This window comes from Bombina bombina, chromosome 2 (genome assembly GCF_027579735.1).
Source record: "Bombina bombina isolate aBomBom1 chromosome 2, aBomBom1.pri, whole genome shotgun sequence".
In the NCBI taxonomy this organism is placed as follows: Eukaryota; Metazoa; Chordata; class Amphibia; order Anura; family Bombinatoridae; genus Bombina; species Bombina bombina.
Window position 1 is genome coordinate 838,766,247 of NC_069500.1, and position 24,902 is coordinate 838,791,148.

At 38.4% G+C, this 24,902-nt stretch overlaps 1 protein-coding gene across 7 annotated transcripts in view; it reads right to left on the reverse strand.

Moving 5' to 3' along the window:
* Positions 1–24,902, reverse strand: part of PTPRS (protein tyrosine phosphatase receptor type S) — a 408,837-nt gene that overhangs the window by 42,206 nt on the left and 341,729 nt on the right. For all 7 annotated transcript variants that reach the window (XM_053703177.1, XM_053703180.1, XM_053703178.1 and 4 more), the window contains 5 exons: positions 18,668–18,765; positions 17,852–17,975; positions 9,720–9,895; positions 8,040–8,159; positions 7,806–7,960 (listed from right to left, as the gene is read on the reverse strand). In XM_053703177.1, the coding sequence (XP_053559152.1) occupies positions 7,806–7,960; positions 8,040–8,159; positions 9,720–9,895; positions 17,852–17,975; positions 18,668–18,765 (673 nt within the window). The remainder of the gene's footprint in view (positions 1–7,805; positions 7,961–8,039; positions 8,160–9,719; positions 9,896–17,851; positions 17,976–18,667; positions 18,766–24,902) is intronic.

Sequence of the window (24,902 nt, forward strand, 5' to 3'; positions counted from 1 at the left end):
AGGTAGAGAAGTTGGCTCCTCTCCTTAGGAATCGGAAATGAAAAAAAAAGCATGACCACTCCCGGTCACATGGTGCATCATGCAGGACCACCCCTGCTAAGGAAAAGCGCACCAGCTTAAAGGACCAGTCAAAACAGTAGATTTGCATAATCAACAAGATATGCAAGATAACAAGACAATGCAGTAGCACTTAGTCTGAACTTCAAATGAGTAGTAGATTTTTTTTCTGACAATTTTAAAAGTTATGTCTTTTTCCACTCCCCCTGTACCATGTGACAGCCATCAGCCATTCACAAATGCATACACGTAACATGAAACAGCCATCACAAATGCATACACATTTATTCTTACACATGCTCAGTAGGAGCTGGTGACTCAAAAAGTTTAAATATAAAAAGAATGTGCACATTTTGTTAATGGAAGTAAATTGGAAAGTTGTTTAAAATGGCATGCTCTATCTGAATAATGAAAGTTTATTTTTTATTGAGTGTCCCTTTAATAAAACTGCGCAGCTCTCAAAATGAAAAATAACCTGTACGTTCCATATCAGCCTATGAGCCCAAACGTCTCTTACACATAAGCAGCCGGAATCACATAACAAATATGATTAAACAACCCCACTATTCAATAATCCCCCTCAGGAGATATTAACCCTTAATTCCATAAAGCTAAAGGAGTCCCACTGTGACCCTGTCTTCTATCGTTAACATGTGTGTAAAAAATGAAACGATCTTACCGGAATTTATGCCATGGAACAGTAACGCGGTCCTTCAAGTTTGACAGATTGTAGCAGCGGTTCTGACATGGACTTGAGTGAAGAAAGAAGGCAGTGAAACTCGTCAACACTGATTGCTTAAGGAGCTGTTAATATGAGTCTGGATGGTTTCGTAGAAAGACTCTCCCTGCATCTCCAGACTAACTTTCATCAATGCTCTCATTGAGGGGCTGACAAGACTACTTAAAAAAACTCCAGTCCCATCTCGAAGGGCAGATACCCTTCCTAAGGAACTACTCCGAAATCTTCTGACACTTCTCTGCCATCCTCCTGTGACGAAAAGGCAAAGAATGACTGGGGGGATGAGGGAAGTGGGGGAGGTATTTAAGCCTTTGGCTGGGGTGTCTTTGCCTCCTCCTGGTGGCCAGGTTCTGTATTCCCAGAAGTAATGAATGCAGCTGTGGACTCTCCCTGTATTAAGTAAAATAAGGCAATTGAGAGGATACCATTTTGAATAATTTGACATTTAAGTGATATTGTACAGTGGTGTAACTTATGATGTCTACTGTATATAAAACTATCACACATGAATTTACATGTGAAGTGAGCATACACACAGAATAAAAGCTATAGGACAGCTGAAAGTTGATTTATTAGAGTCCAAAAATGAATGCGAAAAGCACACAGTTTTCTGACGTGCTCCAATACTGCTGTTTAGTTCTTGCAATAAAACGTGTTAATAATTTTAAATAAAATGTACTAGTGGATTTAAATTACTTGGTATAAAGCTAACAAAAAACGACAAAATAACTGGATTTCTATTTTATTGTTCTTTTTCCAATACACTGTAATGGGCTTAAGTGAAAAGTCATGTGATACACTCCGTATGACTCAGCTAATGGACTGAAATAGAGCTCATAGTTACAGAAGAAAAACATTTCTGAAATAGGAAGATCAAACAAGTTTTATCCACATTGAAGATTCTCGTCAAGGAGTTTCAAACTGTGGTCCACAAATGCTACTTAAAAAGAATGGAAGCGGGAAGAATAGGTTTCCTCTTTAAAGTGACTTAAAAATGTCTGCTCACTGAAGAAATAACACATTTATCTCCAGATAAAAGCAACCATGTTTAAAGTGAATCTGTCACATTCTGTTTTTTTTAAAGGGACATTAAACTTAAAACTAAAAACGTCCATGATTTGCTTCATACTCTTAGTATCGTTTGGTGAAGAGCATACATAGGTAGACTCAGGAGCAGCAATGCACTACTGGGAGATAGCTGGTGATTGGTGGCTACACATGTCTTTTGTCATTGGCTCACAATATGTGGTTAGCTAGCGGCCAGTAGTGCATTGCTGCTCCTGAGCTTACTCTTCAGCAAAGGATAACAAGATAATGAAGCTAATCTGATAATAGAAGTAAACTGGAAATTTGTTAAAATTGTAATAGAGCATATTGGAATCACGGAAGTTTAATTTTGACTGTATGTCCCTTTAAAAGGTCTGTATATTTATTGTATTAGCTAGTGTTTATAGTTTGATAAATTATTTTCTTCATGTTCTGAATTACAGTACACGAAGCAGAAGTTAATAACTCACTATCACTTGGAAAAAGAAAGAAACTTCAAATTATTTAACACGATACCTCCAAGATGGCTACTGTGACTGTAGGAAAAGAAGAAAGTTTAAGGGGTATCAAGCAGCAGATGCTGCAATCTTCCCCCGTAGTTTCAGGTTACCCCAAAACATAAGTTAAGAAGTAGCGGTCTTAAGACTGTTGCCCTTTAACTCGTCCTCCACCTCTGAGGATCAGGATGATTGACACCCCCTGCTAGTGGCCGATTGGCTGCGAATGAGCAGAGGGCAGTACTGCACAAGCATTTCACACAAAATGCTTGTGCAATGATAAATGCCGACAGCGTAAGTTTCAGCATTTATCGATGTCCGCCTGACACATGATAAATCGGCCCCCAAGTCTAGAAGCATGCAAACAATGAAAACTCGGTTGCCAGCCATCCAAAGAGAATTGTACGACAGTTCAGAAATCTGACAGTGCCCTCCAGTGGCCAGAAGATGGAATAGTGACCTTCAGTGTAACTTATCAATAACTTAACCCTTCAGCTGCTTAGCCATTTCCCACCAGGAAGCTAAGCTGGTTTTAAGCTTTTTTATTTAACTTTTTTTAAATATATTTATTTTTTTACTCCCCCCCCCCCCCCCCAAGACTTATACCGTTGGAAAGGTAATCGCCTAACCTTACCAAAGTCGGGGGGGGAGTAAAAGTATGTAGCTGCTTAGATGCCTGAGATAGGCATGCCCCTATCTCCCTATATTTGCCCATTGTCAATAAAGTTGCATGGTGACGTCATCACTGTATTGCGCATGACGTCACTGTGCGAAACATGAAGCACCGACGATGCCTCTGAGGCCAGATCGCCGGGGTGGAAGTAGGTGGGAGCCCCCAGATTGCCCTCAAGGTGGGGGAGTGCTAGCGACGGCTCTGAGGCGTTGTTAGCACTTGACTGAGAAATTTTGTGACGGCTCAGAGCCGTCATCAGCACTCAAGGCGTTAAAGGAATAGTATAGTCCAGCGGTTGCCAACCAGTGGTCCATGGACCTCTGATGGTGTCACCCCCGTTGCGCTGTTACTCCCTACAGTGCCTGGCTGGACATCAGTGAAAACGGACGGAGGAGTTAAATTACAAATTTGCGTAGCTAGATTATATTTTTAGCTTCTCCCGCCCGGCGTGCTGCTCAGCGAAAGATGCTTCCATTGCAAGCCATCAGAGGTTGGTATTGTCTTGGCTTCAAATAATGGAATTAAAGTATATGAAAAAAGAAAATCTAAAAAAAATTCTCTCATATTTCATTTATTTTATTCCCTTTACCTGTCTCTTTGTAATAGTTTTCCTAATTCCTTCAGATGGACTTACATCACTGTTTGTCTTCCTCCCCTCTTCTTTCTTTTTTGTTATTATTATTAAATATGAATTATTTTTTATTATAATAATTTTCCCACGCACAAAGCCATTCCACCTGAATTCCAGGAATTGCCATCCAGCAGATCAGCCATATCCCACCAGTATTATAGTAATTGCCAGTAACATCAGTCGTGGTTAGCTCACATCCATATTGAGAGCTTTCTGATATAAACTTAATTTATGACTCCAATGTCTGTACATGACCATAAGTAGTTTTGAATAATTCCTAAATGGGGAGGTAACTTTGAAGTCTTGTGGTCCTTTTAAACATAATTCTTTTCCCCCACTTTCTGCCCCTCTGTTTCAAGCTCAATAGTTGGCACCCACCCTTCATCTGTCATTTGGAAGTATTCTCTCAGTTCTGTCATTCAGTTAGTTAATTCCAAATTATATATATATACACACATACACACACACACACACTATAGAGATTTGTACCTTTTTAAAAAAATTCATGTTAGTGGTCCACGGGATTCAAAATTGTGGTTTAGTGGTCCCTGAGGTCCGAAAGGTTGGTGACCCCTGATCTAGTCAAAATTAAACTTTTGTGATTCAGATAGAACATGCAATTTTAAGCAGCATTCTAATTTACTCCTATTATCATTTTTCTTTGTTTTATTGGTATCTTTATTTGAATGTTAGCTTAGGAGCCAGTCCATTTTTGGTTCAGCACCTGGGTAGTGCTTGCTGATTGGTGGCTACATTAAGACACCAATGAGAAAGCACTACCCAGGTGCTAACCCAAAAATGGTCTGCGCTCCTTTGCTTACATTCTTGCTTTTTCAAATAAAGATACCAAGAGAACAAAGAAAAATTGATAATAGGAGTAAATTAGAAAGTTGCTTAAAATTGCTTCTCTATCTGAATCATGAAAGTTTAATTTTGACTAAACTATTCATTTAAAAGGACCACTCAATGCAGTAGCATTGCATAATTAACAAGTGGATATTAACAAGACAATGATTTAACACCTATTATTAATTTCAAACAAGCAGTAGATCCCTGCCCCCATTTTCTGGCCTCTTGTATCATGTGACAGAAATCAGCCAATCACAGACTAGTATATGTATACCCTGTGAGCTTGTGCACATGCTCAGTAGGATCTTGTTCCCCAGAAAGTGTGTATATAAGAAGACTATGCAAAATTCGATAATGGAAGTAAATTGGAAAGTGTCTTAAAACTGCATGTTTTTTCTGAATCATACAAGTTTATTTTGACTTGAGTGTCCCTTTAAGGAGGCCAGTAAGTAACGGGAAGTTATTCTGTACTTAAAGAGACAGTCAATCCAAAATCAAAATTCATGTATCAGACAGAGCATACAACTTAAACAACTTTCCAATTCACTTCCATTATCTAAATGTGCACAATCTTTTCATATACACACTTTCTGAGGACCCAACTCCTGAGTATGTGCAAGATTCACAAGCTATACGTATTTGCATTTTGCAATTGGCTGATGGCTCTCACATGATGCATTAGGATAGAAAATGCAACTAACTGCCCTTTATCCAAAAAAAAATTCTACTACTCATTTGAAGTTCAATTTCTGCATTGTCCTTTTTATTATGCATTTATTGATTATGGAATTCTGTGTTTAGTGGTCATTAAACACTAAATAAATGCTAGATAGAATGATGCATTCAAAGAAAAGATCAGTCTGAGAATGTATTTTTTTAAAGTTTCATTAGTTGTTTAAATATTGACATACGTTTAAAGTTTTAATGTTTATAAAACAATGGGAGCTGCCATGTTGTAACTTAGGTTACCTTCTCTGCTGTGGCCAATTAGGGACAGTTATAAATAGGTCAGTTGAGTTTGCTATGTGGAATATAACAGTCCTCTGCACTTCCATTTCTAACAGGAATTGAAAAGCTTACAATTTTAGAATGGAATTACAGGAAAAGGTTAAAATAATTATGAAAGTATATTGTAGTTTTTTTTTTTTTTTTATAATTTTATATTACCATCTCAAAGTGTTTAATGTCCCTTTAAAGAAACAGGAAGGCAAGTGGAAAACTTTAAAGGGACACTGAACCCAATTTTTTTCTTTTGTGAGTCAGATACAGCATGAAATTTTAAGCAACTTTCTACTTTACTCCAATTATCAAATTTTCTTCATTCTCTAGGTATCTTTATTTGACATGCAAGAATGTAAGTTTAGATGCCGGACCATTTTTGGTGAACAACCTCGGTTGTTCTTGCTGATTGGTAGATAAATTCATCCACCAATAAAAAAGTGCTGTCCAGAGTACTGAACCCCCCAAAAAAGCTTAGATGTATTCTTTTTCAAATAAAGATAGCAAGAGAACGAAGAAAATTTGATAATAGGAGTAAATTAGAAAGTTGCTTAAAATTGCACCCTCTATCTGAATCATGAAAGAAAAAAATTGGGTTCAGTGTCCCTTTACGTCTGTACTTGATGTCAGAACCGCTGAAGTGACTGTAAAAAGGAGAACTCCTGAAGAAGTGTATCAGCAATGAACACCCACATGGATGAGATTTTTGAAGTCTTATGAATGATGACTTCAAAGTTACAAAGTTTGAAGCAATATATTTCCTGTACAGAAGAGGAGAGCTATACAGTAAGCTCAATCAGTATCAAGGAGCCCAATACAATTTGTGGCTATGTGAGAAAGCTCTGCATTTTTCAGGACCCTTGAAGTTCACATGAATGGACTATCGAAGATTCAGAAGAGAGGGCACAGTAAAAACACCTAAGCAGAACATGAATCAGAAAGAGGTCAAAGCTGTGAACTGACATCAACTGACCCTGTAGTCACGGAAACAGAAGAGAAGCCAAGCTCCCAGAAAGGGGGGGTGTCCTGTTTATTTACAGTTTTTGTCTGTTTCAAAAGGTGTGGCTTGGTATTATCCCAATGATAATAAATTCCATCCTGCTTTATATGCAGATATGGAAAGTAAAAGAGAAATTCTGATTGGTGATTAGGAACAGAGAGTAACAAAATGTATAGAATAATCATTAATAAACAGAAGTAGACTAAGAAAAGACAGTGCATTTATGCAGTGAGTGAAAGGGAAGGTTCAGAGGCGTAACTAGAAACAGAGCCCAGGTGCAAGAATCTAAGAAGGCCCCCCCACCCAATACAGACTGTGTCACTGACTCACTATATACAGTACTGGTGGGTTAAACAGTGTCACTATATACAGTAATAGGGAGCCAGACCATCTTACAGACTGTGGGCACAGGGTACCTCCTTTTGCAGACATGTAATTTGAAACATATATTTATTTTTTTAACATTTAACACAGAAAATAAATGTGAATCAGATTACATGTCTGCAAAAGGAGGTACCCTGTGCCCACAGTCTGTGAGATGGTCTGGTCCCCTATTACTGTATATAGTGACACTTTTTAACCCACCAGTACTGTATATAGTGAGTCAGTGACACAGTCTGTAATCTGCCGGTGAGATGGCTGGCCTGACCCTACCTGCCCCAGTACTTTATATAGTGACCACAGTAGTCTGTGACATAGTCCAGCCCCCCCCCCCGTACTGTATATAGTGGTACTGTAAAGTGACACTGTTTACCCCCTCCCCCATGCTGTAGTAACAAGGTCTGTAATATGCTGGTTCCACAAACATACACACACACACATACATGCATACATACACACACAGTCACATACATACACACACACACACATACTTCCATAAATACACACACAGTCACATACATACACACACACACATACTTATATAAATACACACACAGTCACATACATACACACACACTTACATAAATACACACACAGTCACATACAAACATACACGCATAAATACACACACACTCACATACAAACATACACGCATAAATACACACACACATAAACACCAATGGGTAAAACAGAAACACGAACCCCTGTAGTCAGAGACACCAGTGAAGCATAATGTCACACTCACATGATATCAGTGAAGACAGTGGCAGGTCAACGTTTTTTTTATTAAAATTGCGACCTCTGCATCCCCTGTAGTTTCGCCCCTGGGAAGGTTTTATCTCTATAACTAACTGATTGCGTTTTATTATTTACAACAATCATAGGAATTAATTATAACAGGGAGAATACAAACCAAGTAAAGATGGTTTTACCTGCAATGTACCACGATTGGTCCAGCATCAGGGGGGTTGCAGGTTTTAACTCTTCTAAGGAATGCAAGGAATGGGGTTGGGTATTCGGGAACGCCATGGTCAGGCCAGGCAGTGAACTGGAACTGTCGTACCTCTCTCTTTTCACTGGATCCATTCTATATATACAGAAAAGGAGATCAGACACAAGTGGACAATAATACACATAGTGCTTAAGAGGAATATGCATCATTTCACCTTATGCAGGGAGAACGTCCGCACGCAGAAAGTAGCCAATTCTATTGTATCCAGGAGAGTTACTTGAATCATCCCATAGGTCTCTGCTCCTCGACTTGGCCAGTATTGGTCACATTTTATCTGTAAATGTAGTGAAATAGAATAAAGCAATCAAGTGGCAGTAAGTATAAGGACCATCATTCTTAAAAGCTAAAATGATGTCAAAATGGCAGAAGACACAACAAAAACTGCAACTGACTGAGGACTAATTGCAAAAATAAGTTAGTTGTTTGGACATGAAACCCAAAACATTTCTCTCATTATCCAGACAAAGCATATGATTTTAAACAACTTTCCAATTTACTTCTGTTATCAAATATGCTTCATTCTCTTGGTATGCTTTGCTTAAAGAATACCTAGGTAGGCTCAGGAGCAGCAAAGCATTACTGATAGTTTTCTGCCGATTAGTGGCTCCACATCTATGGCTCTTGTGATTGGCTCACCAGATGTGTTAAGCAGGCTTCCAGTAGTGCATTGCTGCCTTTTCAACAAAGTATACTAAAAGAACAAAGCATATTTGATAATAGAAGTAAATTGGAAAGTTGTTTAAAATTGTATGATCTGATTTCTGAAATAATTTTTTTGGGTTTTATATCCCTTTAAATATCATATTCCATGGTATCATAACAGTAAATCAGACCTCTACATCAAGTGAAGAGACAGCTCCATATGTTCCCTTTTACCCAAGTAATAGGTTGGATATCAGTGGGAAATGCAAACATTAAAATGTAATTGTTGTCGTAGTTAAACACCAGCTTAAACGGAAAACAATTACTTGATGTGTATCCCGTCCCCATAAGAATTCCTGTGTGGAAACACTAATGCAGATCTGGGGATCTTTTAACATTTATTTATAAGTCCTACCATGAGCTTGCTAAACACAACATACATCTTGTAAGAAAAGCACTTCAGGCTTTAGTTTTTTTTCTTCCTCAGGGATTTTCACATACATTATGGAAAGTAAAGATCTGAAGAAGATTCTGATCCTACAATTCTTACAAAAATAATTAAAGCTAGATTTTTAACTTTACGTTTAACAAAAAAAAACCTAAAAAAAACAAAAACCTGTGTTTATTAATGCATTTATCAATTGTTATAAGAGCAAAAACTTAAACTTAAAATTGCCATAAGTCCAGTCAAGATGATTAATTGAAAAAAAGACCAAAATAAGTCAAAAGCTGAGTCATTTTCAAAATTCTAAAACTATGTGAATAGATACTGGAAATGTCTTCTGATTGAATGGGATACCACTATCAAATTGTCCGCATGCACTGCTCTGCTGCAAATGTATTTGAAAAGTTTGCAATAAGTGTGTTATCATTGACTATTCATATGGATTTGAAATGGCTTTGAATCTAGTGATCCGCCCCCCCCCCCAAAAAAAGGAAAGCCAAAAAGAAAACATTTACATGGGAATTTTAATGGACTAGAATGTAGATAGCACAGTTAGCATTTCTAATAAAATAAGGAATACAATTTTTTTTAGATTTAGAAAAAGATTTGAAATATATATTTTTTGTCAGACAAATCTGTGAGAAAACAGCGATTTCTGTCAAACACACTATTCACAGTGTTTAGTGCTACAGTAAGTTAAATGTTAATGACAAACAGGAGCCTGCAGCTCTTCCATAAGCTCCTCACCCGAGATTTTTCTTCTAGCTTTGTCATCATTACAATGGTGGCAGAACGCTGCTCCCACACCATGCGCCAAAAATCTCCAAAGGTCTCCGGCAAAGCTCCCTGCGTAGCTATGTATGCATTCTGCTTCCGATAGCCATCAATATAGTTTGAATTGATGTAATCGCTACCAATAATTCCTGCAAGAAGAAAAAAAAAATATTCTGAAAACTATTAAAAAAGATAATGTGAGAGACATTAATTTTACTGGGGAATGATCAATATTTTTAAGAAAGAAAATAAAAACGGAAAACAAAATAGAAATGTGCTGTCAAATTGAACAAAATGGAAAATTAACAGCAGCCTTTACAAAGTGATTCATCTTACTTTTATTAGAGATTAAAAAGACATGGTGAAAAGTAAAAACGTGTCTGATTCAGATAGAAAGTGCAACAAATACATTTTTTTTCTAATAGGGCACAAGACGAGCATGTTCTTCAGTCAACCTTGCTATCCAATTATGGAAACCACCCTGACCTAGAAAGCCCTTACCCACACGCTCCTCACTAATTAACAAATATACTACAGCCCGCCCCCTAAGATCCAACAATGACCTGCTCCTTACATCTTCTATAATCACCTCTTCCCATGCTCGACTGCAGGACTTCTCTTGTGCTGCACCAACCCACTGGAACGCACTTCCTCGCGTTTTCAGACTTCCCCTATTCTGTTCCCCTTTAAGGCATTTTTGTTCAAGGAAGCCTATCACCCAACACAGTAACAAATAAATTCCACTTACCTAATAATTGCCCTAATCTAACTCTGTATTAACATCATTCTCACCCTTGCAGTCCTCACCTCCTGTTTCTCACCCTCCTAGACTGTAAGTTCCCCTGTATTATTTATTTCTGTGTCCCTTCATATATTTTAAGAAATTACTAAAAAGTCATCATAAACCAATCGATTTAACCTAGAGCGAAAGTAACTACCAAGTAAAAATTATGAACATAGATATTGCACTAAATTAATTTTTGCCCATAAAGTTTTTTTTTATTTAATAAAATAAGATCTTATGTTGAATAAAGCAATATCTTTATTTTCTTGTGGAGTTTATTTCCTTTTAACCAGTACAACTCTTCTATGGCTGGGAACACTGAATATTTCTGTATAAGCACTGCACAAATGTGCACTTTCTACTGGATTCAATTTTAAAAAGTGCTTTCAAAATGTTTGTGTGAAAAAACTTAGTGCATATAAATGCTGCTACTTCATATTACTTGCCATTTAGGGCCCGATGTTCTAAAGGTGTCTGGGCGGGCGAGATTATTAAATAATTCTCAGCAGTGCTTTTATTTCCCTGGTGGAAAAAAGCCACCAGGGTGTCTAGATGTGCAAAAACCCCCACAGAACTTTGTACTTTTAAGTACAAAATATAAATCTTATTTGTTGTTTTATCGTAAAATGGGCTGAACACAGGAGTTCAATGGGCGTGTATGAAACATCTTAACATTTCCGTCCTACAGTTCTCTTTTTTTTTCCTCACAAATGAAAAGATGGCAAACTTTTATCAAAATATTTAATACCCTAATAGAAAAACACATGAATACGAAAACATACTGTAGGTGATTATAAGGATTTAATTTTAAAGTGCGTCCCCAGCACAGCGAAGATTCCCTTTCTAGCGAGCTCCATTAATTTCAATAGTGGACATCTTGCCACTCGAAGGTACTGCCCCTTTTTAAAGATAATTCCACCAGGGGAGCCCCTGGAAGGGTCAGCGTGAAAAACCACATCTGATCTTGCAAGGTTTCGATTATTGGGCCCTTAGTTATGACATTTCACTTACCTGCTATACTGCTGCAGCTTGTATATAAGCACTGCTAAACGCCACATAAAACCCAAAGTTCTTCTCTCATTAATCTGACAAGTATGCAATTTTAGTCAATGCTATATGGATAGTGGATCTGGTCAAAACTATTATGACAAATCTAGACAGGAAAATACACCTTCATAAAACTGTAAAAAAGATTTAGGGCGCGATCTGATACACGGCGCAGGTTTCAGCGCAAGCATGGAAACCTGCGCCGCCTGTAGTTTCAGCTCGCACATCGAGCTATCTCATATACGGCGCCGGCATTTGCTAAAGTGCCGTAAGTCGGACAAACTAGCGATGTCCAGAAATCTGCGTAAGTACAAATTTCTGGAGTCGCCAGTGACTTACGGCACTTTAGAAACTGCCGCCTACAAAAACTGACTAAAGTATAAAATATCCCGTAACTGTCTAACACGCCTCCCAAACATCATCCCGACACGTATACCCCTCTATCCGCAATCCCCCCTCTCACTCCTAAAAATAAATATATTAACCCCTAAAAAGCTGCTCCCGGACCCCGCCGCCAGCTACATTAACTATATTACCCCCTAATATGATCCCCCTACACCGCCGCCACCTATTTTAACTATATTACCCCCTAATCTAATCCCCCTACACCGCCGCCACCTATTTTAACTATATTACCCCTAATGTGAGCCCCCTACACCGCCGCCACCTATTTTAACTATATTACCCCCTAATGTGAGCCCTCTACACCGCCGCCATCTATTTTAACTATATTACCCCCTAATGTGAGCCCCCTACACCGCCGCCACCTATTTTAACTACATTACCCCCTAATCTAATCCCCCTACCCCGCCACAACCTATATTAAAATGATTAACCCCTAATCTAATCCCCCTACACCGCCGCCACCTATAATAAATGTATTACCCCCTAAAATACTAAAATGTCCCTACCCTAAACTAAATTACAAATAACCCTGAAAAGGGCCTTTTGTGGGGCATTGCCCCAAAGTAACCAGCTCTATTACTAGCCCTTAAAAGGGCCTTTTGTGGGGCATTGCCCCAAAGTAACAAGCTCTATTACCAGCCCTTAAAAGGGCCTTTTGCGGGGCATTGTCCCAAAGTAATCAGCTCTTTTACCTGTAATCTAATCCCCCTACACCGCCGCCACCTATATTAAATATATTAACCCCTAATCTAATCCCCCTACACCGCCGCCACCTATATTAAATATATTAACCCCTAATTTAATCCCCCTACACCGCCGCCACCTATCTTAACCCCTAATCTGAACCCCCTACACTGCCGCCACCTATCTTAACTATATTAACCCTAATTATATTAGTGTTAATATAGTTATTATATTATATATATTATTAATATAGTTAATAATTAATATAGTTATTATATTATATATATTAACCCTATCTAACCCTAACACCACTAACTTAATTATTATTGCAATAAATCTAAATAATATTAATCTTATTAACTAAAATATTCCTATTTAAAACTAAATACTTACCTATAAAATAAACCTTAAGATAGCTACAATATAATTAATAATTACATTGTAGCTATTTTAGGGTTTATATTTATTTTACAAGTAACTTGGTATTTATTTTAACTAGGTACAATAGCTATTAAATAGTTAATAACTATTTAAAGTGAAGGTAAAGTTAGCAAGGTTCGATTGATTCAAATGTAAATACATATAAAATTAAGGGTAGTTTAAGTCATGAGTTTTTTTATTGTTATATATTTACCGACTTATCAGCTTTTTTATCTCCAATTCTAAGCGTTAGACAAACAGCCCGTTTTTTTTTGGCAGTCCGGTCACATTTTTCACTAAGCCAATAGTAAGTCTGGCCGATAGGCGGCCGTCATTTGACGTCATAACATTGCTTGACGTTCTGCGCATGCGTCGGCTTTACTTCCTCCCCTTTCCAAGCCGGGCTCGCTCCAGATTAGCGCATGCGCAATTCAAACAGGTAAAACGAAATCTTGAGAACGCAGTCTATTTAAAAGAAATTGGAAACAGTATCTGTGGCTGCAACCTGTTTTGATACATTTCACTTGAGCGCTGCAATTTCTTCTGTTTTGACCAAAAGTAAGTATGTGTGTACGGCCCAGTGTGCGCATGCGCAAGATGTCCGTCAATCGGGAACGCGCTTTGGAAGTACGTATAGAGCGGGTGGGACCGCTCTGTACGTAATAGAGTGAAAAAGCCGGAAATACATGGAGGGAGGCGCTAAGACCGGCCGAGAACGTAATTACAAACAGTTTATTATACTATTTTATATATACAAATAGTTAAAAAAAACTTTGCGATCTTACTATATAGCAGATGTTTAATAGAATAAAGCTTACAAAAACGCAAAACTTTACCTTCACTTTAATAGCTACCTAGTTAAAATAGTTACCAATTTACCTGTAAAATAAATCCTAACCTAAGTTACAAATACACCTACACTATCAATAAAAATAATTAAACTACAATTATCTAAACTAAAATATAATTAAATATGCTAAACTAAATTACAAAAAAAAACAAACACTAATTTACAAAAAATAAAAAAACATTACAAGAATTTTAAGCTAATTACACCTAATCTAAGCCCCCTAATAAAATAACAAAGCCCCCCAAAATAAAAAAAATGTCCCTACCCTAAACTAAATTACAAAAAGTAATCAGCTCTATTACCAGCCCTTAAAAGAGCCTTTTGTGGGGCATTGCCCCAAAGTAATCAGCTCTTTTACCTGTGGAAAAAAACGAACACCCCCCCATTACAACCCACCACCCACACACCCTTACTCTAAAACCCACCCTATACCCCCTTAAAAAACCCTAAGTCTAACCCCCAAGTGCTCCTTAACTGTCCTGAAGACCGGCGGAGAAGGTCCTGTTCCAGGCGGAGAAGTCTTCTTCCAGGCGGCGACCTCTTCTTCTTCCAGGAACCAGCCGGCGTGGAGGAGTTGAAGACCGTCCTCTCTGGAACTGAAGACCGGCGATGCAGGAACTGAAGACCGGAGCCATGGAGCGTGGAGGATCCTCTTCATACGATCGCCGCCGTACACTGAATCGGAATTCAAGGTACGCGATTAAAAATGGCGTCCCTTGAATTCCTATTGGCTGATTAGAGCCTTCAAATTCAAATCAGCCAATCGGATGAGAGCTACTTTAATTCTATTGGCTGATTTGATTAGCCAATAGAGTAAGAGCTACTGTAATTGGCAGCCAATAGAATTACAGTAGCTCTTATTCTATTGGCTATTCAAATCAGCCAATAGGAATTCAAGGGACGCCATTTTTAATCGCGTACCTTGAATTCCGATTCAGTGTACGGCGGTGATCGTATGAAGAGGATCCTCCACGCTCCATGGCTCCAGTCTTCAGTTACAGCGTCGCCTATCTTCAGTTCCTGCATCGCCGGTCTTCAGTTCCAGAGAGGACGGTCTTCAGCTCCACGGTCATCGGTCTTCAACTCCTCCGCTCCGCGCCGGCTGGTTCCTGGAAGAAGAAGAGGTCGCCGCCTGGAAGAAGACTTCTCTGCCTGGAACAGGACCTTCTCCACAGGTCTTCAGGACAGGTAAGGAGCACTTGGGGGTTAGACTTAGGTTTTTTTAAAGGGGGAATAGGGTGGGTTTTAGAGTAGGGGGTGTGTGGGTGGCGGGTTGTAATGGGGGGGGGGGGTTGTTATTTTTTTCCACAGGTAAAAGAGCTTATTACTTTGGGGCAATGCCCCACAAAAGGCCCTTTTAAGGGCTGGTAATAGAGCTGATTACTTTTTGTAATTTAGTTTATCGTAGGGACATTTTTTTATTTTGGGGGGCTTTGTTATTTTATTAGGGGGCTTAGATTAGGTGCAATTAGCTTAAAATTCTTGTAATCTTTTTTTGTATTTTTTTGTATTTAATTATATTTTAGTTTAGATAATTGTAGTTTATTTAATTAATTTATTGATAGTGTAGGTGTATTGTTAACTTAGGTTAGGATTTATTTTACAGGTAAATTGGTAATTATTTTAACTAGGTAGCTATTAAATAGTTATTAACTATTTAATAGCTATTGTACCTAGTTAAAATAAATACCAAGTTACCTGTAAAATAAATATAAACCCTAAAATAGCTACAATGTAATTATTAATTATATTGTAGCTATCTTAAGGTTTATTTTATAGGTAAGTATTTAGTTTTAAATAGGAATATTTTAGTTAATAAGATTATTATTTAGATTTATTGCAATAATAATTAAGTTAGTGGTGTTAGGGTTAGATAGGGTTAATATAGTTAATATATATAATATAACTATATTAACCCTAATATAATTAGGGTTAATATAGTTAATATAGGTGGCGGCGGTGTAGGGGGGTCAGATTAGGGGTTAATATATTTAATATAGGTGGCGGCGGTGTAGGGGGATTAGATTAGGGGTTAATATATTTAATATAGGTGGCGGCGGTGTAGGGGGATTAGATTAGGGGTTAATATATTTATGTCCCGCAAAAGGCCCTTTTAAGGGCTGGTAATAGAGCTGGTTACTTTGGGGCAATGCCCCGCAAAAGGCCCTTTTCAGGGCTATTTGTAATTTAGTTTAGGGTAGGGACATTTTAGTATTTTAGGGGGTAATACATTTATTATATGTGGCGGCGGTGTAGGGGGATTAGATTAGGGGGTAATGTAGTTAAAATAGGTGGCGACGGGGTAGGGGGCTCACATTAGGGGTTAATAATTTTAATGTAGGTGGCGGAAGTGTAGGGGGATCACATTAGGGTGTTAGACATTTAATGTAGGTAGCGGCGGGGTCCGGGAGCGGCGGTTTAGGGGTTAAACACTTTATTAGGGATTGTGGCGGGGGATTGCGGTTGACAGGTACATAGACATTGCGCATGCGTTAGGTTTTATTTTGCAGCCAGTTTAGGGAGCTACGGGGCTCCAATACTCAGCGTAAGGCTTACTACGCCTGCATTTTGTGGCGAGGTGAAAATGGAGTAAGATTTCTCCATTTTCGCCACGTAAGTCCTTAAGCTGTATATTGGATACCAAACTGCGCGGGTTTGGTATACCTGTCAATGGGCCAAAAAACTACGGCCGAAGGCAGAAATATACGAGCGTAACTTCTATGTTACGCCGTATATGGGATACCAAACCAGCGCAAAATTTGGCGGCGTCGGCTTGTGCGGGTGACGCTGCATATCGGATCGGGCCCTTAGTTTTTGCCTACCAACTTTCCCAAACTCTCAGGAGACTTATTAAAACCATTAAAAGGAACATGAAACCCCAAATTTTTATTTCACGATACATATAAAGTATCCAATTTTAAACAGCTTTCCAATTTATTCCAGTTATCTAATTTGCTTCCTTCTCTTGCTATCCTGATCTGAAAATCATACCTTGGAAGGTTTAGGAGCAACAATGCACTACTGGGAGCTAGCTGGTGATTGGTGGCTGCACATTTATGCCTGTTGTCATTGGCTTACTTCATGTGTTAAGCTAGTTCCCAGTAGTGCATTGCGCTGCTCCCTCAAGGATACCAAGAGAATGAAGCAAATCTGATAATAGAAGTAAATTAGAAAGTTGTTTAAAATGATATGATCTACTGGAGCCATAAAATAATAATTTTGGGTTTTATGACCCTTTCAACACTACTGCACAAAAATCTCTCATAAGAAACACTGTTAATTAATATTCTAAACATTGTGTCAGTTTTTCTTCTCCTTAATTGTAAAAGGATTAATTGTACGTTGCACAATTATGAGAACTTGTCCATTTCTCAAAGTGATCAATCAGAACCAGTGATTTTGCAAAAAGGTTTGCACTAGCATATGAAATTAAAGAGACAGTAAACACCTTGAGATTTTGTATATAAAATGTTAAGTGTTGGAAAACGACAATGCAATATACTTTTATTATTTATTTTGCCCCTTTTCATGTTTTTTAGCTCTGGAAATTGTGAATTGTCTACTTCTCACAGCTGCAAATGGACATTGTGGTCTACTCAAGGCTAAGCTTGTTGCATATCTTTCAGTAATTGGCTTTAGCAGATAACTGCAAAACAATGCACTTTACAATAACATAATGACAGTGGATAGTCATGAAAGCTGCAGACTCAAGTCTGGTTTAGTCCCTCCAAATGAGGAAAGTAGTGGGTGGAATTTGGCTCTTGAGAAACAACTGCAGCAAACAAGATGTTAATTTGTTCTAAAAATGGTTAGACTTGTCTGGTGTGTTTTTCTACAGCAAGACAACAAAGTGTTTACTGTCCCTTTAAATGTCATAAAGGCGGCATAAGGACATTGTTAAATCAATGTAAATACCTTCAATGGGCAGAAGAATAACCCGGGAGTGGTCATAGGCAATCACATTAGCATATCGATTCTTGGGCTTGTTCACTTCAAGGTTAGAGTGCTCCCAAGTGAACTGCTGTCCAGGATCAATGGACTGAAAAAAGAGAAATCCAATCAAGCAGAGAACAGAGAATAATAGATATTTTTCAATGAAGATTGAAACATTTCCCTAACAATGCATCTGGAGCAGACTATGTTCTGCTGTCACAATAAGTTTTCTAGGAGATATACTTAGAACGTCAAGCAGATATTTAGTTCTATATCGGAGTTGCAGCGTTTTGCTCGTGCTCTGCTGTATTTCAGCATTTTTAACTAATGGGTGTTTATATTGCTGTAATGTGACCATTTGCTCTCCATTTCTCTAATCTCACACAGCATTCATTTCATTAGCACTGTTTGTTCAGCTCTGGCTCCCCAACAAGAAGAGGCCGGGCTGGAGACTTGCCAGGGCACTTTGGATACTGCATTATGCAAATTAATCTCCGAAATCTGCACTGAACATATTAACTGGAATCTAGCTCAGGCAACATTTTTAGCTAATACCGCCAAGAAACCCCCAACCCTCCAGCCTAAAATAAAAAAAAGAGGCAGATGTCATTTTAACTTGGCTCCATGCCTCTTGATAGTGGGGAAGGAAAGCAGTCTCTTGACTTTGTGTGAGCACAGGCAGAAGCCCAGAAAAAAATCCATGCTGGGGTATGTAATTATTGATGCTACAAATCAAAATGCTGAAATATCTCATTCATTTCCTTTCATTTAAGTTCCAGCAACACAAAGTCCTCTCACCTCATACTCCTGGGATAACTTGAGGTTATCATTTGCCTTTAGATGTTCTGTGTGTTCTGATAGATCAGCGATTGGGATCGGCGGGTGATTAAGCATGCCTGGGAGGAGGAAATATCATTAAACAATTCAAATAAGCATATACATTTTATTTTAGTAGCTCAATACGGCTTAAAGAAAGTCTTTGAAAGTGAAATCTGCAATGAAAGGACGAAGGTTAGAAGAGGTCAGAAGTCAGGGCTCGAAATTATATCCTGAAAGGTCAGAAGGCAAATGGTGTGCTACATATCTCCCTCTTATGACCCCATAGCCTGCACGTTCTTGGGTTAGGACTTCCAATCAAACTACAAAACCATAAACCCAAAATGTTAAACAAAGCAGCAAATAAAATGAGTGAAGCAAATTCTACATGAAATGAATGAAGGGAGTTAGAGGTAATTGAAAAAAACTGATTAAAAAAAAACAAAACAGTGTAGAGTTTCCTGTGGCATATGGAGCCAAGACAACTTTATTGATTACACTCCAGGAACGAAACAAGGCATGCTGGGTTTTTTTGTTCTCTGAGACTCCTGATTACATCAGCTAGCTGTTCTGTTTATTGATACATTTTGTTTAAATTATACAACAACAAAACCATAATTTGGTTTTCAAGGATATTCCAGATCAGAATAAAATAAAATTATAAAATATAGAGCCAACTGATATACTGAATAATACAATAGTTCTGATTTCCGTCAGAAAAAGAGAAAAGAACTTGCCTAGCTGGCAGGAAAAATACACAGACAAATGTGGAACTCATTCTATCAGCATTTCAAAGTATTTGTAATATTTGTAGGGATATGAAACCAACATTTGTTCTCATGATTCAGATAGAGCATGCAGATAGATACAAATTTTTCCTTGTATCTTTATTTGAAAAAGCAGGAATGTAAGTTTATGAGCTGGCCCATTTTTGGTTCAGCACTTGGGTAGCGCCTGCTGATTGGTGGCCGGCTCCTAAACTTACATTCCTTTTTCATATAAAGATACCAAGAGAATGAAAAACAATTTATAATAGGAGTAAATTAGAAAGTTGCTTAAAATTGCATCGCTATCTGATTCAAGAAAAATGTTTAGTTTCATATCCCTTTAAAGAGAAATTAAATTGCTGGGTACAACTACAACAGCATAGTTGCTACTCATCCAGTCTCCTGCTATTGCACGTCTTTTTTTTATCACACATTTGTCAGTTACGTCATTTTTATTAATAGTCCTTTGACCCATTACAGAAGCCAGTTGGTAAAGCTTTGTATCTTATTACTGGGCACCTCTATCTTCTAACCCGTGTATATGCTGCATCCTGGGACAGAAGCTGAGCATTTTAACCGCTGGACCTTGCACAATAGCGAGAGGAAGCTTTATATTTTTTGCAGTTAAAGGGAAATAAAACCCCAAATTTTTCTCTCATTATTTAGATAGAGCTTGTGATTTTAAACAACTTTCCAATGTACTTCTATTATCAAATTTGATTCATTCTCATTGTATCATTTGTTGAAGGAGCAGCAATGCACTACTGGGAGCTAATTAAACATATTTGGGGAACCAATGACAAGACTTATTTATGCACAGCCACCAATCAGAAGCTAGCTCCCAGTAGTGCATTGCTGCTCCTGAGCCTACCTAGGTATCCTTTTCAACTAAGGATACCAAGAGAATTAAGCAAATCAGATAAAAATAAAATCGAACATTTGCTAAATATCACATGCTCTGTCTGAATCACAAAAACAGAATTTATGCTTACCTGATAAATTACTTTCTCCAACGGTGTGTCCGGTCCACGGCGTCATCCTTACTTGTGGGATATTCTCTTCCCCAACAGGAAATGGCAAAGAGCCCAGCAAAGCTGGTCATATGATCCCTCCTAGGCTCCGCCTACCCCAGTCATTCGACCGACGTACAGGAGGAAATATGCATAGGAGAAACCATATGATACCGTGGTGACTGTAGTTAGAGAAAATAATTCATCAGACCTGATTAAAAAAACCAGGGCGGGCCGTGGACCGGACACACCGTTGGAGAAAGTAATTTATCAGGTAAGCATAAATTCTGTTTTCTCCAACATAGGTGTGTCCGGTCCACGGCGTCATCCTTACTTGTGGGAACCAATACCAAAGCTTTAGGACACGGATGAAGGGAGGGAGCAAATCAGGTCACCTAAATGGAAGGCACCACGGCTTGCAAAACCTTTCTCCCAAAAATAGCCTCTGAAGAAGCAAAAGTATCAAATTTGTAAAATTTGGCAAAAGTGTGCAGTGAAGACCAAGTCGCTGCCTTACATATCTGGTCAACAGAAGCCTCGTTCTTGAAGGCCCATGTGGAAGCCACAGCCCTAGTGGAGTGAGCTGTGATTCTTTCAGGAGGCTGCCGTCCGGCAGTCTCATAAGCCAAACGGATAATGCTTTTAAGCCAAAAAGAAAGAGAGGTAGAAGTTTAAACACCAAAAAACTCTTAGCCATCTCCGTGGAGATGTTGCCTGTGCAACGGCAAAGAGAATGACTGGGGTAGGCGGAGCCTAGGAGGGATCATATGACCAGCTTTGCTGGGCTCTTTGCCATTTCCTGTTGGGGAAGAGAATATCCCACAAGTAAGGATGACGCCGTGGACCGGACACACCTATGTTGGAGAAAGAAAAAGTTTTGGATTTCATGTCCCTTTAACTTACAGTTTAAAAATTACATAACACATAAATAAAGCCCCCGGGAATATTACAGAGCAATAAAAACAATATAAAAACATAAAGCTCGTGCTCTGTGTTGTGCTAAACTGAAGTACATCACATGACGTGTCAAGAAGACAATATCAGTGATCTGTAATTAGGGAGAATTTTTAAACTCAAAAATGGCAGCTCCCAGTGTGAAGATGCAAAGCTTTATTAACCAGCACTTACAGGGCCGACTTAAAAGAACGATGCAGACAAAGGAGGAATAACAACAGCATTGTGAGCAGTACCTAGGCACGAGCGTACGGGATCATTTGTGATGATCTGAATGCGGAAGGTGGCAATTGCGCCATTGGGCTCTTTTCGGAGCCGGATTTCTTCTTGTGAAAGTGCAACACCCTAAAACCTGTGCACGAATAATCTGAATGCACGTGCTTAGTAGTAACCACGCTACAATAGTTGTACCCAGCAGTTTAATATCACAACATCATAAACACTGGTGTATAAATAAAACTACAAAACATTGTTCTTTAAGAACAATGTATTTTCTTTTTCCCCTCACTATAAAACAATCTAAATATAACTGGCAAGTCAAAGAGAATTCTGGGTATCACAATAATATTCCACCAGACTGGTTATTCAATCAGAGCGATCTGAGAGGGAGGATGGCGCTGAGCCTAGGTTAACGAAATAAAAAAGAAATAAAAAAGCCTTCACTTGAGGTAGATAATCTGGATTTAACCACTAGCTAAATCTGTTAAATCCAGGTATTAAGAAAGACATACTGGGCTGGATAATGAGATTGCAGCTACTGGATTGAGTCTAAAGTTATTGGTGGATAGAAAGTATTTTACGGCTTAGTATAATCTGAAGATTTTGCTTCAACCTGTAGTCTGTACACAACAACACAGAAACAACTTCAGTGCTTATAGTAAGCATTAAAAACATTTAGCACAGGAGTGACAAGCTAGAAAAAAAAATGTCCTTTTGTGCCTTAGAATTTCCTTTGAAAATAACAATAAAAAAAATTCTTAAAGGGATACGGAAGTTAAAAGTGCAGCGTGTGTTGGAAAAGGCTGTTTTAGCCATTTCCCCCCAATGATCAGATTTGCAACATGTGCATAAATCAAATGCTGCGTGTTTCCCAGACACTGATTCGGTATGAACAACAAGGACCTACTATTCAGTGCCCAGGTAAACTCTGAGATTTAGCGCTCAGCACATACGTGTGGTTCCGGTCGCAGCTTTAAAAAAAGCCAGAGCTGTTTTTTTTTTTTTTTTACTTTTGTTCCTTCAGCGCATCCTAAACGTAACTACTGCACAATAGTAGGCTGGGATTGTACAAACCCAGCAGATTAACGTTTAAAGGGACATGAAACTTAAAATCTATTTCCCGATAAATTAATTAATGAAAAAAACATTGCAATTTTTCACTATAAAGATTGTGCTTGCCCCACACTCCCTAGCAATGCTGAAGTCAAATTCTGCAGCCTAAGTAGATGCAAGGTAGAGCAAAACTGCCTGAAACAGCCACGTATCAAACAATTATGGACTAGCAATCCTCTTGTAGTATTGCACCTGGTTGTGTCAGTTTAGTTGGCAAAATGCAACATACATAGGCTACAGAATTTATATATATATATATATATATATATATATATATATATATATATATATATAAATATACACACACACACATATATATATATATATATATATATATATACACACACACAGTAAACACTCCGTTAACCGGAACTCAAGCAATCAGATAAAAAAATAAATTGAAGATACTGTACATTAAAATTAACACTAACTTTGCTCCGCAGCGTTCTTTCTCTAAAGTGGGCACTCAAAGGTGTTTTCATGCAATCAGACGCTACATAACTGCTCTTGAAAGATGTGAGCACAAGGCAGTCTGAGGATTAGACGTCACGCTGCCACTGGGTGCCCGGGACTGAACGGAGGTGGCATTAATATTAAATTAATCATTTGCTTTTATTTACTGTATTTAAATATTAATATCAAGTAAATACGGAGTAACTCTCAAGCAACCAGAAACTACACTTATCCGGAATCTACCGATCCCCATGGGTGCCGGTTTAACTGGGAGTTTACTGTGTATATATACATACATACATACATAAACACATATATACATTATATATATATATATATGTATCATAGCAGGCAGCCAAACACTCCCATCCTTTCATCATGGTTATATGACCCGGGTGCAATCCTTAGATCCCTTATGCATTTCTTATTTATAGACGGGCACTCACAGGATTTTAAAACATAAAAATCTTTATTCATAAATTGATTAAAAAAGATTTTTATGTTTTAAAATCCTGTGCGTGCCCTTCTACAAATGAGAAGATATATATATATATATACAGGGAGTGCAGAATTATTAGGCAAGTTGTATTTTTGAGGATTAATTTTATTATTGAACAACAACCATGTTCTCAATGAACCCAAAAAACTCATTAATATCAAAGCTGAATAGTTTTGGAAGTAGTTTTTAGTTTGTTTTTAGTTATAGCTATTTTAGGGGGATATCTGTGTGTGCAGGTGACTATTACTGTGCATAATTATTAGGCAACTTAACAAAAAACAAATATATACCCATTTCAATTATTTATTTTTACCAGTGAAACCAATATAACATCTCAACATTCACAAATATACATTTCTGACATTCAAAAACAAAACAAAAACAAATCAGTGACCAATATAGCCACCTTTCTTTGCAAGGACACTCAAAAGCCTGCCATCCATGGATTCTGTCAGTGTTTTGATCTGTTCACCATCAACATTGCGTGCAGCAGCAACCACAGCCTCCCAGACACTGTTCAGAGAGGTGTACTGTTTTCCCTCCTTGTAAATCTCACATTTGATGATGGACCACAGGTTCTCAATGGGTTTCAGATCAGGTGAACAAGGAGGCCATGTCATTAGATTTTCTTCTTTTATACCCTTTCTTGCCAGCCACGCTGTGGAGTACTTGGACGCGTGTGATGGAGCATTGTCCTGCATGAAAATCATGTTTTTCTTGAAGGATGCAGACTTCTTCCTGTACCACTGCTTGAAGAAGGTGTCTTCCAGAAACTGGCAGTAGGACTGGGAGTTGAGCTTGACTCCATCCTAAACCCGAAAAGGCCCCACAAGCTCATCTTTGATGATACCAGCCCAAACCAGTACTCCACCTCCACCTTGCTGGCGTCTGAGTCGGACTGGAGCTCTCTGCCCTTTACCAATCCAGCCACGGGCCCATCCATCTGGCCCATCAAGACTCACTCTCATTTCATCAGTCCATAAAACCTTAGAAAAATCAGTCTTGAGATATTTCTTGGCCCAGTCTTGACGTTTCAGCTTGTGTGTCTTGTTCAGTGGTGGTCGTCTTTCAGCCTTTCTTACCTTGGCCATGTCTCTGAGTATTGCACACCTTGTGCTTTTGGGCACTCCAGTGATGTTGCAGCTCTGAAATATGGCCAAACTGGTGGCAAGTGGCATCTTGGCAGCTGCATGCTTGACTTT